Source organism: Mandrillus leucophaeus, unplaced genomic scaffold (genome assembly GCF_000951045.1).
Source record: "Mandrillus leucophaeus isolate KB7577 unplaced genomic scaffold, Mleu.le_1.0 Scaffold64, whole genome shotgun sequence".
In the NCBI taxonomy this organism is placed as follows: Eukaryota; Metazoa; Chordata; class Mammalia; order Primates; family Cercopithecidae; genus Mandrillus; species Mandrillus leucophaeus.
The window spans coordinates 3,016,279-3,031,085 of record NW_012106919.1 but is presented as its reverse complement, the minus strand read 5'-3'; the positions used below and the strand labels follow the sequence as shown (position 1 = coordinate 3,031,085).

General features: G+C 36.1%; 1 protein-coding gene across 1 annotated transcript in view; it reads left to right on the top strand.

Annotated features, from left to right (window-relative positions):
• The window catches only part of RSBN1 (round spermatid basic protein 1), a 46,913-nt gene extending 32,773 nt beyond the window's left edge, over positions 1–14,140 (top strand). Inside the window, exons 3-7 of the mRNA XM_012000771.1 lie at positions 1,805–1,942; positions 2,257–2,399; positions 10,978–11,145; positions 12,218–12,326; positions 12,972–14,140. Coding sequence (XP_011856161.1) covers positions 1,805–1,942; positions 2,257–2,399; positions 10,978–11,145; positions 12,218–12,326; positions 12,972–13,445 — 1,032 coding nt within the window. The 3' untranslated portion in view covers positions 13,446–14,140. The remainder of the gene's footprint in view (positions 1–1,804; positions 1,943–2,256; positions 2,400–10,977; positions 11,146–12,217; positions 12,327–12,971) is intronic.
• The last annotated feature ends 667 nt before the right edge of the window (positions 14,141–14,807 follow it).

Genomic DNA, 14,807 nt, shown 5'->3' with positions numbered 1-14,807 from the left:
CTTCCCCTTCCTTATCTCTATATCCCATGGTGAGCCTTTGTTCCATGCTGCCACCCCTGGCGTTTTATGGCATGATGATCATACAAAACTTACGGAAAGTAATTCATATGAGTATATATATAAAGTAATTCTGGCCTGGGTAGCTGCTGCTTAAGAATCATCTGAAGTGATCTTGGGGGGAGGATTTGTAAGGAATTAAGAAATCCTCACCCCTGCTATTTGAGAACAAGATCTACGGCCTTTTTTTCTGTGTATATGTGTGTGGGTGATGTTAAATTGTCTATGGAAAAAAAATTGATTCTAAAAATGCTGCTGAAGAACAAATGGTGAAGAATTGTGGTAAGATATCCTAGATGGTCGTTTATGTAGACTGTTTCCTATTAAGGCAAAATAGGTGGTATTTAAAACATGACGGTAGATTCTTTAAATTTTTTTTAATGTTCAATAAAGAGCCATTTTATATAAAGGCACAGCTATATGTTAGGCTTTTAAATTTAATCTGCATTTTAACAGAGGTAGAAAATGCTAGGTAACTGATCTGAAGTGGAAATTCTGGTTAAATGCAGCATTTCTAGTCTAGTCCATTGCTATGTACAGGATCCATCTCTCTATCCTTGAGAAACTCTAAATTGGAGATTACATAAGATAAGAACATACATGAAATGACTAGAGGAATAGTATCAGATTGTATGGAATTAATTGATAGATTACATTCAAATGCTAGATAGGATGCTCTGGGCTACATATTTGTATAGGATATGCCCTCAATTCACTAGAGAGTTGATACAGTGAAAATGTATGTTGCTCATAGGTAACATTAGACTTCAGAGAAGGGAGAGATCATGGAGTATGACCAGAAAGATTTCTGGAAAAAAAAAAGCTTTTGAACTGCTCTTTGAAGTATGGATACGATTTGGGTTGACAGAAAAGAGGACATTCCAGATGGGCCAAATTCAAGAGAAAAATCACTGGAGGTAGAAATAAGTTTGTTGTAAGTTGAGTAGAGAAAAAAGATTGGGGCCAGGTGTGGTGGCTCACACCTGTACTCTTAAAACTTTGGGAGGCCAAGGCAGGTGGATCATTTGAAGTCGGGAGTTCAAGACCAGCCTGGCCAACGTGGTGAAAGCCTATCTCTACTAAAAAAATACAAAAATTAGCCAGGCGTGGCAGCGCACACCTGTAATTCCAGCTACTTGGGAGGCTGAGGGAGGAGAATCGCTTGAACCCAGGAGGTGGAGGTTGCAGTGAGCCAAGATCACGCCATCGCACTCCAGCCTGTGGGACAAAGAGTGAAACTCCGTCTCAAAAAAAAAAGATTCGTCTGTCTTGGTAACAGTGAGCCTGGTATCCTGGTATCTGGGCTAAAGTGAAGACTTTGAAGCTAGGGAGTACAAAATGAACATGGAAGATTAATCTGACCATGGTCTTTTTTTCTCCCTGCCCTGATGATTTTACTTTTACATGTTTTTTTCCTTAAATAAAAATCACACTCTAAAATATTTAAAATATTACAAAGTTAAAAAAATCATTTTTAGAGAAGTTTAAGTATTAAATAGATCTTAATGTCTTCAATATTTCTTTGAGATGTTCAGGCTCACTCACACATTGAAATTTGCTTGTGGCAAATATATTAGTGTATTTGTCAGTGTGCTTGGGTGCCTCTCTGACTTTATTCAAGGTATTGACCATTCAGTTCTTAGTTTGTAGAAGAAATGGCAACATTGGAAACAATAACCTATTTTAATTCTTTAATTATATTATAGTTGTGCCTCAGTCCATTTTTCCCCCTTTCATTTTATCTTAGGTCAACAGGACATACTGCTGTGGCACCTACCGAGCAGGTCCTATGCGGCAGATAAGTCTTGTTGGAGCAGTAGATGAAGAAGTTGGTGATTATTTCCCAGAGTTCCTTGATATGTTAGAAGAATCACCATTTCTGAAAGTGAGTATTAATTAAGATTATTAAAGTTTTGATCTTTACTTAAGTGGGCCCTTTATATGTTGAAGAGTATTAAACTAATATTGCCTATTGAAATTAAATTTATCCAGTGTTTTGCATAGAAATGTTTAGATATAATAATATTGGTACAAAGTACTTAAATTCAATTATTCTTTTTAATATAAATTACTATGTAGCATTTGTTTCTTTATATACAGTTGTAAAAAAGTCTTCTTAGAACTTTTATTTGGGTGGGGGGATTAACTTATAAATCACTGAAACGATTTTTTAATGTGACTAATCCATCTGATTTCTAGATGACTTTGCCCTGGGGTACACTTTCCAGCCTCCGACTCCAGTGTAGGTCCCAGAGTGATGATGGGCCTATAATGTGGGTAAGGCCAGGAGAACAGATGATCCCAACAGCAGATATGCCAAAGTCACCCTTCAAAAGACGACGGTAAATATTTCTTTTTCTCAGATAAACAAAACTACTTTTTTTTAATTGGTTGCTTATAAAAATGAGCACAGTTTGAAAACCATTTGTCTTGGGCTCCCTTAAGTAAATATTTTAGTTGTCAGTTCCTCGTTTCAGTTCAATCATCATACAGTTATCACAGTGAGGCATTTTTCTAAAACACAAATTTAATTTTTACTTATTTTTTAAAAACCTGTGCCCTAACTGCCTGCAGGATAAAAGATCAAATCCCTTAGTGTGGTTTACAAGGATCTTTCATAATCTGGTCAGCTGTACCTCTTCTAGACGTATCTGGTTTTAGTCTTCTCCGGCCATACTGAATTCACTTTCCAAACCATAGTCTATCATAACGCTTTGCTTTTGCACTATTATTTTTTTTTTTTTTATTTTTTGAGATAGGGTCTTACTCTGTTGCCCAGAGCTAGAGTGCAGTGGTACAATCATAGCTCACTGTATTCTTGAACTTTTGGGCTCAGGAGAGCCTCCCAAATAGCTGTGGCTATAGGTGTGCACTACCATGCCCATCTGATTCAAAAAATTGTTTTGTGTATTTTATTTTTGTAGAGATGGGGGTCTCATCATGTTGCCCAGGGTGGCTTTGAACTCCTGGCCTCAGATGATCCTCCTGCCTCAGCCTCCCAAAGTGTTGGGGTTACCATCCCACAGCAAACTTAATACATTTTCAAAACTTAGCTTGAGCTCAGCACAGTGTCATATGCCTTTAGTCCTAGCTACCTGGTAGGCTGAAGTAGGAGGATCACTTGAGCCCAGGACTCCACAACAAGATCCTGTCTCAAACCAAAACCAAAACCAAACAAAACTTAATTTGGACGTCACCTCCTTTGTGAAGTTTTTCTTTCCTCCCTTAGGTAACTTTGCTACAGTGTTCTGTTCATTAAAGTTCTGTTTACATGTTTTTATTTTTTACTAATATTTGAGGTGTGCTTTGGGAAGACAGGGACTCTTTTATTCATCTTTGTCCTCATGACATATACTATAGGTAACCAGTATTTGCTACATGAAACCAGTAATGTACCATAGTACCGAGCCTCAGTAATTCATATTGTGCTAACATGTTTTGTGTTTCAGACTCTTAAGACAAATGTAGATTAACTCACTCTCTAGTATTTTGAAAAATCTAATTTAATGAGACCGAAAATGATTTATACCTGCTTAGACTATGAAAATAGCAATTCAAAATAAGTGCCCAGAAGTGAGTTTTAATGGACTAATCTAAACCTTAACTTAAGACTCATAGGAGAATGATACTTGAGCTAAGTATGGAATAATCTTAGGTACTTGAAATGCATGAAAATACGTTGAGAAAATTATGTACGAATGCAGGGTGGTGGGATGGTAAAAACCCAGGAGTTATTTGAAAGTTCTGCGCATTGTTAGATTATAGCAGTTTTTGTTGCAGGATGATGACGAATCTTGAAATCTTATTAAATTGTTAAATACTATATACATTTTTTTGTTCTGTAGTCTTTCCCCCCAAAATCACCATCATTTGTTTCCTGAAAAAAGTAATAGGAAAGAGTAAAAAGAGGGCAGGCGCAGTGGCTCACACCTGTAATCCCAGCACTTTGGGATGCTGAGGCAGGCAGATTGCTTGAGTCCAGGAGTTCAAGACCAGCCTGGACAACATGACAAAACCCTGTCTCTAGTAAAAATACAAAAATTAGCATGGTGGCACGCTCCTGTAATCCTAGTTATTGAGGTGGTTGAAGCATGAGAATCGCTTGAACTCGGGAGGCCAAGGTTGCAGTGAGGTTGCAGTGAGCCGAGATTGTGCCATTGCACTCCAGCCTTGGGGACAGGAGCTTCTTTGTCTCCAAAAAAAAAAAAAAGAAGGCAGAAAGCCACCATTTAGGCATATTAACCTTTCAAATTATATATAGTCATAAATAATCTTTTTACAAAAATCCATTGTTTGTGTGATGTTTACTTTAAAACTTGGGAATTTTTTTTCCTTTAGGCTTATGCGTGATATCAAGATGCAGCTGTATCATTTCTAAACAACTGTGTAGTTTACTGTATGGTTGTATCAAGATTTATTTAACCAATTCTTGGTTGTGTTTTTGTTTTTTTCTTTGAGACAGGGTCTTACTCTGTCACCCAGGCTGGAGTGCAGTGACTCAATGAGGGCTCACTGTAGCCTACCTCCCGGGCTCAGGTGATCCTCCCACTTCAGCCCCCCAAGTATCTGGGACTACAGGTGCCTGCCACCATGCCTGGCTAGTTGTTTTTTTTGTTGTTGTTGTTTTAAATTTTAATTGTAGGCCTCACTGTGTTGCCTGGGCTGGTCTTGAACTCCTGAGCTCACGCAATCCTCCTGCCTTGACCGTTACCAACTCTTTATTAGTGTAATATTTTCCCAGGTTTTCAATGTAAACAGTATTTTCAAAACATGATACTGGTGTGCTGGAGCCAGTTTGTACCTGTTCACAAAGGCCATCATTAGCATCACTTTCCAATTCCACATCGTGTGATGTCATGTTAGTAACTGGAAATTGTTTGTGTTAGGTGTATTTATACCGTAGAAATCAGCTAAAATCAGCCACCTCCCCGACCCTCAAGCCAGAGGTAAAATATATAGAGCGTACCACTGATTGTATGTGGATGGATCATATAAACAAAAACTTCTGTGAGTAAAGAAAAAAAACACTGAAGCCGAAAGGCAAAGAGAAAAACTTGGAACAGAAGGGAAAAAAAGCTTAATAGTCATAATATATATGGGATTTTTACAAAAGAAAAACACCAAAATAGAAATATATATAAAGGAAATCACCAAAGACAAAATAAGAAACCCCTCAAAAAATAGCAAATTAAAATGGGACATTTTGGGGTTGGTATGTTTGTGCATATGTGTGTTTCTTTTCTTTTTTTTTTTTTTTTTAATATTTTTTGAGACAGAGTCTCACTCTGTTGCCAGGCTGGAGTGCAGTGGCGCCATCTCGGCTCACTGCAACCTTCGCCTCCCGGGTTCTAGTGATTCTCCTGCCTCAGCCTCCCAAGTAGCTGGGACTACAGGCATGCACCACCATGCCCAGCTACTTTTTGTATTTTTAGTAGAGACGGGGTTTCACCATGTTGGCCAGGATGGTCTTAATCTCTTGACCTTGTGATCCTTCCACCTTGGCCTCCCCAAGTGTTGGGATTACAGGCGTGAGCCACTGCATCCGGCCATGTGTGTTTATATTCTTAGTAAAAATTCCTAAAGGCTCAAAGTATACACATTTCTAATGGACTTCCAGAAATATAGCAATTTATACACCCACTCATACAGTTCCCCTTTTTCTTATACTCTCCACTAACATTTTTAACTATATTGATCTGATTGGATGTCTCATTTTATTTTATTTAAAAAAATTTTATTAGACAGAGTCTTGCTGGAGTGCAGTGGTGCGATCTTGGCCCACTACAACCTCTGCCTCCCAGGTTCAAGTGATTCTCATGCCTCAGCCTCCCAAGTAGCTGGGATTACTGGCGTGCGCCACCACGATTGGCTAATTTTTGTATATTTAGTAAAGAAGGGTTTTGCCATATTGGCCAGGCTGGTCCCAAACACCTGGCCTCGAGGGATCTGCCCAGTTTGGCCTGCCAAAGTGCTGGAATTTCAGGCGTGAGCCACCGCGCCCAACCCCAAAATGTCTCATTTTAATTTGCTATTTTTTGAGGGGTTTCTTATTTTGTCTTTGGTGATTTCCTTTATATATATTTCTATTTTGGTGTTTTTCTTTTGTAAAAATCCCATATATATTATGACTATTAAGCTTTTTTCCCCTTCTGTTCCAAGTTTTTCTCTTTGCCTTTCGGCTTCAGTGTTTTTTTTCTTTACTCACAGAAGTTTTTGTTTATATGATCTATCTTTCCTTTTGAAGTTTCTCCTTTAGCAGTAGGCTTAGAAGAGCCTTCTCTTATTCAGTGTTATAAAATACTCACCTACATTTTCTCTTAGTACTTCTGTGATTTCAGTATTTACATATTTAATCTACCTGGAATTGGCTTCAGTATAGAGGAAGAGATTTACATTTTTTCCAAGTAGTTAGGCAGCTATACCAACATCATTTATTTAATAATTCATCTGAGGTGCCATCAAATTTTATTTCTATTGGGATTAAATATTCTTAAGTGAGGCATTCAAAAGCATTTTGAATTAGAATTGAATGAATCAAAATGTAAATGCTAATGTCCATCTTTTTGTGTTAGTGAAAACTTCTTGTTGCAGAAAATGGTGGAATCAATGTGAGAAGCTGTTCGGTTACCAAGGACACTGCTACTGAAGCTTATCTTTGGATTTATGAACTCTGAAGTTAAAGAAATATGTGTACAGAGTTTTTAAAATATCAGATAATACAGCAGGACTTAATAATGGAAAATCCTGCCCACTTTTCCTTCCCAGAGGCAAATATATTTTTACGAGAGGCAAAACCCATTTGTTTATAATACTTTTTTAAAAAGGCTTTGACAGGGTTTTTTTTTAATTAAACATTTTTTTAATCTTGTGTATATAATAGTTGTATATATGTATGATGCACATGTCATGTTTTCATACAGGTTTTGATTTTTTGGTATGATAGCAGGTATTCCTTCCTCTTACCTGTTCTCTGAATAGTTAAATGACCCCTACTTTATCCTCTTCCTCATTTCTTCTTTCAGTCAGCTGTCCCTACACATTGCTGGGGTTAATTCATATTCTGTTTTAAAATTATCGTTAGGTCTTACATGCCTTGTTAATAAGTGAATTCTAAAATTTTATGGCTAGCTGTGTTTACTGCAGACCCAGCTAGTAAGTTATTAATTCATATGCTAAGGTTTCAATGTTATGTCGTCACTCAAAGGAAGAATATGCAAAAGCCTCTTTCTTTTCTCTATTTCACCTATGTACTTAAAACCATGTCACATTTTTTGAAAGTTTTATATTTGGTATCATAACTTCTTTAAAAAAAAAAGTCTTCTGTTTTTCCTGCAGTTTCTGATTGCCCTGTTTTTTGAGGTAGGAACATAAAAAAGTGTTCTGTTTTTCCTGCAGTTTCTGATTACCCTCTTTTTCTTTTTTGGGAGGTAGGAACATAATAAACTTTTCTTGACCATCCTAAATATCTTCTGTTCTCTTTATTGCTTTACATCCTTTTATTGATTGCTTCCATTCTCCTTACTGCTTATAGGGTTAGCGTTAAGGTACATTACTTTCTTCCAGAACCACGCTGACTTTGTCATCTGTCTGACTATGGCTTTCTTTAATAACTTTTTTTTTTTTGAAAGGGCATTGCTGTTGGTAGTTACCTAGCATTCTGTTCTTTTATCATATCCTCATGCCTTTCAGAATTTTTTTTCGTACTCTCTGCTGTAACATATCAGTTTTTTTTTTAATCTTTTGGAACTCTGTGTTCTGCCTATAGAAGGCTTATTTCAGTTATGCACCTAGGACTTCGTATTTAATGCTTTTCTGCATTAACCTGTGGTGGTTGTTCTCCTAGATTTATTTCCTTCTCTTGCTTAACACATTCTCAGGGAATAGTCTAACAAAAAGGAGGTATTCTGAGTCATTGTATGTCTGAAAATTTATTTTTCTGTTAATAAACATGATTTATAGTTTAGCTAAAGTCCAAAAGTTGTGTTGTCTCTTAGTATTATTAGCAGTGCTCTATTGTCTTCTGGCATCTAATATTATTTATGAGAAGTCCTAATGCTAGTGTAATTTTTATTCTTTTGTAGGTAGCCTATTCTTGTCTGCAAGCTTATAGCATCATCTATCATCAGCAGTCTGAAATTTCACAGTGTTACATCTTGAGTCTTTCATTCTTATTTTTTAATTATACTTTTTGTTGTTTAGTAGTCACCTTAAATTAAAAGATTCATGTCTCCTTTCCTTTCTGATAATTTTTCTTACCTAATTGCTTTGGCAGTTTCTTCTTTATTTTCTCTTATTTCTTTCTGAAACTACTATTGGTTGAATAATAGATCTCCTGGTTTGATTGTCCTCATATTTCCTATTATCTTTTTGCTTTTGATTCTGAGACATTTACTGGACATTTGTCTTCTAACCTTTCTTTGGTGTTTAAAATTTTAGCATTGTTCATTTTGGTTTTTCTCTGTCAGGTTGCTGTCTTCAGATAGCTGGTGATTTTTGGTTGACCCATTCATATTTTAAAATAAAGCATTGGGTTCATTGCGAGTTATATTTATATTTTGGTGAGTCTTGTCAACAGGTAGACAATTGTCAGTTGTCAGCTTAGAGTGAACAGGCATAGAAATGGACACTAAATGATGTGCCCAAATATCAGAGGATTATGTTCTATTTTTGTGGCAATTTCCATGTGTTTAGAGAATGTGCAGTTTTTCTGGCTGAAAGTTTATCAGGATGTTTTTCGCTATAAGCAACAAAAATTTTGATTCAAACTTGTTTATAAAATAAAATGTCTGTCTTGTATATCGAGAAGTCCAGAGAGGTTGGTTCTAAACGCCATATGGTCAGTGTGTCAGTGCTGTTATCAGGGGACCAGATTCTTTCCTTTTCTCTGTTCTAACATTCTCTTGGCCTAGGCTTTGCACTTGCACTAGTTCCCTTTATAGTTGCTAGATGGCTGAGGCAGTTCTAGACATCACATCTGGATCTGGCTATATCTAATAGAAGAAGATAGTATCTTTTCTTGTACTTTCTTAGGAGCTAGGAAACTTCCCAGAAGTCTCTTCGGCATATTTCCTTTCATACTATTAGACAGAATCTGTTCATGTCTATTCCTAAATCAGTCACTGTCAGGGGAAATGAGCCTACCATAATTTACCAGGACTCATCAGAAATTAACTCTGGAGCTTGTGAATGAGGTCACATACAGGGCAGGATGAGATGCCTAATGAAAATCAGGGTTCTGTCAGGGAATTAAAGGGGAGGAATGGATGCTGGGTGGGTAGCCATAGTCTACTCTATGTGGGGCAAAATGCCTGTCTACATTTTTTCCTGCGGGGATGACTTGTTTATTTGCAGAATTTCAAATTTTAATTTGAATTTTAATTCCCCTTTTCTCAGCCTTACTTCATTTCTGTTCATCATTATTATGCCTGGCTTCTTTTTGGACTCAGGCTTTTCTAAAGTCTGTTGGGCAGGTCTGCTGCCTTTTGCCTGCTGATCTTTTTGTGTATTCTATGCCTGTGGCTTTCTCTGCTCAGTTTTATTAGTCTCAGGTACTATGATCATTTTCCATCTTGTAAAAGTTTGCTGATATTGCTCATTCATTAATTCATTTCCTTCATCACTTATTCACTATCATCTTTAGATTATTATACTTAGAAATTCTTGAGCACATATAAAAGCAGAAAATAATATAATAAACTGCTGTGTGTTTAATATACAATCAACAGCTGTCAACTCATGGCTAATTCTGTTTCATCTGTACTCTAATCCATTCTCCCATCTAATCCCCACTTCCCCTATTATTAGTTTGAAGACTTTTACTTTCATTTTAATGTAGAAGGAGATAACATGGATGCCTAGTTTGCAATCTTGAATCAGAACTCCAGTCTAACTATAATAGGTTCATTGCCTGATGCACATGGCAAGTCAGTACACCAAAACACCAGATTGCAACAGAGAAAGAAGTTTAATTGTAGGGCCACTAAAAGAGGAGATGGGAGGAAATCTCAAATCTGTCTCCCTGAGGAGTTTGGGGGTTAGGGTTTTTAGAGGTTTTGGAATGGGCTGATGTGTGGAGATGTTCATTGGTCTGAGAGTACAAAGTGAAGTTATGGACAAAGAGATGAATAAACTATTCTCATGCTGATTAGGTTTTTCTGTGGGGGTCTTTAAATTGGTTGGCCGCAGCTCTTTTGCCAGAAGTCAGGATCTGCTTAAGCCATTCTTAACGTGGGAGATTCTATCTTAAACAAAAGCCTTATGATGCTAATACTTGAATTCTTTTTTTTTTAAAAAGTATATATATGTGTGTGTGTGTGTATATATGTGTGTGTGTATGTATATATGTGTGTGTGTGTGTGTGTGTGTATATATATATATATTTTTTTTTTACAAAAAGGTTTCTCACTTCAAGAAATTCTATCTGTAGGAACAATGGGGATGCAGATGGTCAGTATCTAGTGTTACCTGACTTGCAGTTATAAGAAAGTGGTCTAAGTGCAGCCTGATTAACACTTAATTATAGCTATATTTCCGTCCAGAATTTTTGTTAACTGTATGAGGGCAGCGTCACTCGTAGCATATTTTGAGAGTTGGAAATAAGATGATTAAGGGTAAAGAAGCCTTAAACTTTGACTTTTATTTTCTGTTGCTAGACAGAAGCACTACATTTGAGCCTAATCTAAGATAATATTTTCAGTTTTATTATGGCACACAGGGAGAGGAAGGTAATTACATTAAGCATTATAATATAGTGTGTTAAATGCTAATGATCATAATCATTGAACCCTTCTCAGTCCTCATGTTATTTAAATCTGGTATTTTAGCAGACTTTTTTGTCTTACTGGTGTTAATTAATTTTTTTCTTTTTTTGGTCTCTTTCTTCCTTGCTTACCCTTTGTTTACCAACCAAATCAACTCTAGATCAATGAATGAAATAAAAAATCTCCAGTACCTACCTCGGACCAGTGAACCCCGCGAAGTCCTCTTTGAAGATAGGACTAGAGCTCATGCTGATCATGTAGGTCAGGGGTTTGACTGGCAGAGTACGGCTGCTGTTGGAGTTTTGAAAGCTGTACAATTTGGTGAATGGTGAGTTAATTGAACTCAACTGCAAGGTTGGTTAATATTGTATAAGACAATGTGGACTCTATTTAAAAGGTTTAGGACTAGTTTTTAAATTGTGGTAAAATACACATACAGTTTGCCATCTTAACCATTTTTAAATGTACATGGTGGAGTTAAGCATAATTACATTGTTATGAAGCAGAGCTTCAGAACCTTTTCATCTTGCAAGGCTGTAACTCTATACTCACTGAACAATTTCTCTTTTACTCTCACCCCCGGACTCTGGTAACTATCATTCTACTTTTTGTTTCTATGAATTTGACTACTTTACATACCTCATATAGATGGAATCATATAGTGTTTATCTTTTTGTGACTGGCTTGTTTCTCTTAGCATTGTCCTCAAGGTTCATCCCTGTTGTAGCAAGCGTCAGAATCTCCTTCCTTTTTTAGGCTGAATAATAATTCATCATATGTGTATACCACGTGTTGTTAATCAGTTTTTCCATCAGTGGGCGCTTGGGTTGCTTCCACCTTTTGGCTTTTGTGAATAATGCTGGTGTGAACATGGGTGTATACATATCTCTTCATGTCCGTGCATTCAGTTATTTTGGCTATACACCCAGGAGTGAAGTTGCTGGATTATATGGTAGTTCTATTTGTAATGTTTTGAGAAACTTTCAGACTGTTGTCCATAGTGGCTAAACCATTTTACATTCTGTTGGGGCCCATTTTTAACAAAGCTCAGGACATAGAAATACAAAGTGGTGAGAGGACCGCAAATGCAACTAGTTTAGAATACAACTATTCTTTTTAGCCATTTTTGTTTTAATTTTACAACAGCAAATCTGATTTTTATGGCTTTTTAAGTTTTAGGTTTTTCTCAAATTTTAAAAAAATTGTATACCTAGTCCTTAGAAACTATGCATCTATTTCTCTGCTAGTAGAAGCATTTCCAAGAACAAAAGAACTGAAATTTTTTCATTGTGAGATGTTTGGCTCTAAAACTTAATTTTGTTAGTTTGTCTCTAAAACTTAATTTAATCATTTTTCATTGTGAGATGTTTGTCTCTAAAACTTAATTTTGTTAATCTTAGGAGTGACCAACCTCGCATAACCAAAGATGTGATTTGTTTTCATGCTGAGGATTTTACTGATGTTGTACAGAGACTTCAGTTAGATCTTCATGAACCTCCAGTTTCCCAGGTAAAAAACTTATTTTTTATTACCATTTGAGATACTGGAAATAAATATCTATACCCATTTTATTTTGAATTTTATCTTGCAGTCTGATATGTGGGATAGTGAGTTTAATTTTATTACTATTAAAGACTGGGGTGGGGGTGGTGCTGAGAATCTTTTAAACAGAGCTTCCCCAGCAGAATGCTTGAAATCACTTCCATCTTTGGGATACCAGGTGGGCCTGGGATGGTTAGAGGTCCCAGGTGACTCAGTTACGGCCATGAGCTGTCTCACTTGTTAACCCATTGCACTGTGTCCCCTCAACTGCAAAAGGCTGAAAGACACACTGAAAGAAAACATGTTGCCTTTATGTGTGGTAAAGAATATTGGTACTTAGCTGTACTTTGAAATACTTAAGTGATTCTCTAGGCCATCCTGATTTTAACCTGTACTTTGTTACTAAAGAGGTAGTAAAATAGGAGGAAAAGAATTTCCCAAGCATTACAAAAATGTTTAGAAAGTTACCTATCATTCAGTGTTGCTTAATTTTAATTTGATTGTTGTTATAACACATTTTGTTTCTACTGTTTTCCTTTGCTAATTATAATATTTCATTTGACTAAATTATTACATGTTTTAAAGTCTCACATAACTTTTTTCTTTCTTCAGTGCGTACAATGGGTAGATGAAGCTAAACTAAACCAAATGAGGCGGGAAGGCATTCGTTACGCTAGAATTCAGCTTTGCGACAATGACATCTACTTCATCCCTAGAAATGTCATTCATCAGTTCAAAACAGTTTCGGCAGTGTGCAGCTTAGCCTGGCATATAAGGCTTAAACAGTACCATCCTGTTGTGGAAGCCACTCAAAACACAGAAAGCAATTCTAACATGGACTGTGGTTTAACTGGAAAGCGAGAATTAGAAGTTGACTCCCAATGTGTGAGGATAAAAACTGAATCTGAAGAAACATGCACAGAGATTCAGCTGTTGACAACTGCTTCATCATCCTTCCCACCTGCATCAGAACTTAATCTACAGCAAGATCAGAAGACTCAGCCTATTCCAGTTTTAAAAGTGGAAAGTAGACTGGACTCTGACCAGCAACACAATCTGCAAGAACATTCAACCACTTCTGTGTGATATGTACATATTCAAACACATTTTTTAACTTTTTTAAATTTTGATGTGAAGTTATAGTTTTATAACTGGCTTAAGTTAAGTTTTATTGGAGAAATCTTGCCTATAATTCTATAAAGAGAAATGACATTCCACAAATGTCAAGCATATCTTTTTTACACAGATTATGCAAAGTTAAGAGTTGTATCTTATCCCGTTAGTACAGTATGTAATAGTGGGTCTGCTGCTACTTTCTGTTTTAAGGTGTGAGGTAACAATTCAATCTCTTCTTCAAATCAAAATGAGAATTCTCTGGAATAACAGATTCTTATTTGGTAAATTATTCACTTTCCTTAATTTTATCTTGCCTTGTCTCTTGCCATATTTGCTGTTTTTATGGATAAATCAGATTTATGGTTTAGTATTTGTGTCTTTATGGCACAGGTTCAATTTCTACAGTAAAAATGGCATTAGGTTGCAGGAAAGAATTCCTGCATCTGGTACATGGGCAAGTAAGTTATTTAGTTCTAACCACAAATAACAAGTAGTTTCTAAGGAAATTTCAGTGGCTCTCTGGTTTCTTAACAAAAGAGAAAGCACAGCACTTTCTGATCCAAACTGTCTTCTTTTTTGTATCTGTTATTTAAAGCCCAGTGGATATTTCAATTAAAAAAAAAATCTAAAGATGAATAGTCCTTGGTCATTCATTATCCATGGCTCATTAATCTCTTCTAGAATATATGCTAACTATGGAAGATATTTTGGGTAAAAGAGATAATGTTGACATGATACTCTATTGTTCTGCTTCCTGGCATCCTCACATTTTGTGGGGATAATTTTGCTTCCTAAACTGATCACAACTATTAAACTTAGAGAATAATAATAGTCTTGCTGATGAGGCTGCCATATTTTGAGCATCAATCTTATGATAAACTATTCTTGTCACTTGGCATCAACCTCTTCATGATAAATATCTACTACTGAGACACTTCAATTCACAGTTTTAACTCGTGAATACCTGGGTTTATTTACTATTACTCTGTGTTGCTATTTTCTAAGAAAGAATACAGCACTAGACTTCATCCTAGAGTTTCAGGCTAATGCTTAGTGCCTGAGTATTTAAATTTTCTTTTCAAACAGGCACAGTTCACGTTGCTAGTATGGTCCTAACTTTCTGTTATTTTAGAATGTTAACATGATTCACATTATACTTTATCTTAGTTAATAATACAATAGGCCTTTTGTTTATTAAAGGAAGAGTTCTCCCCACACCTAAGACCAGATTCTTGTATCTCCCTGGTTACAGTGCAATTTGGAGATTTTTTTTTTTTTCCTGGATGGTAAGATTTGAAATATTTACATTAACATAGGCAAAAAAAAAAAAAA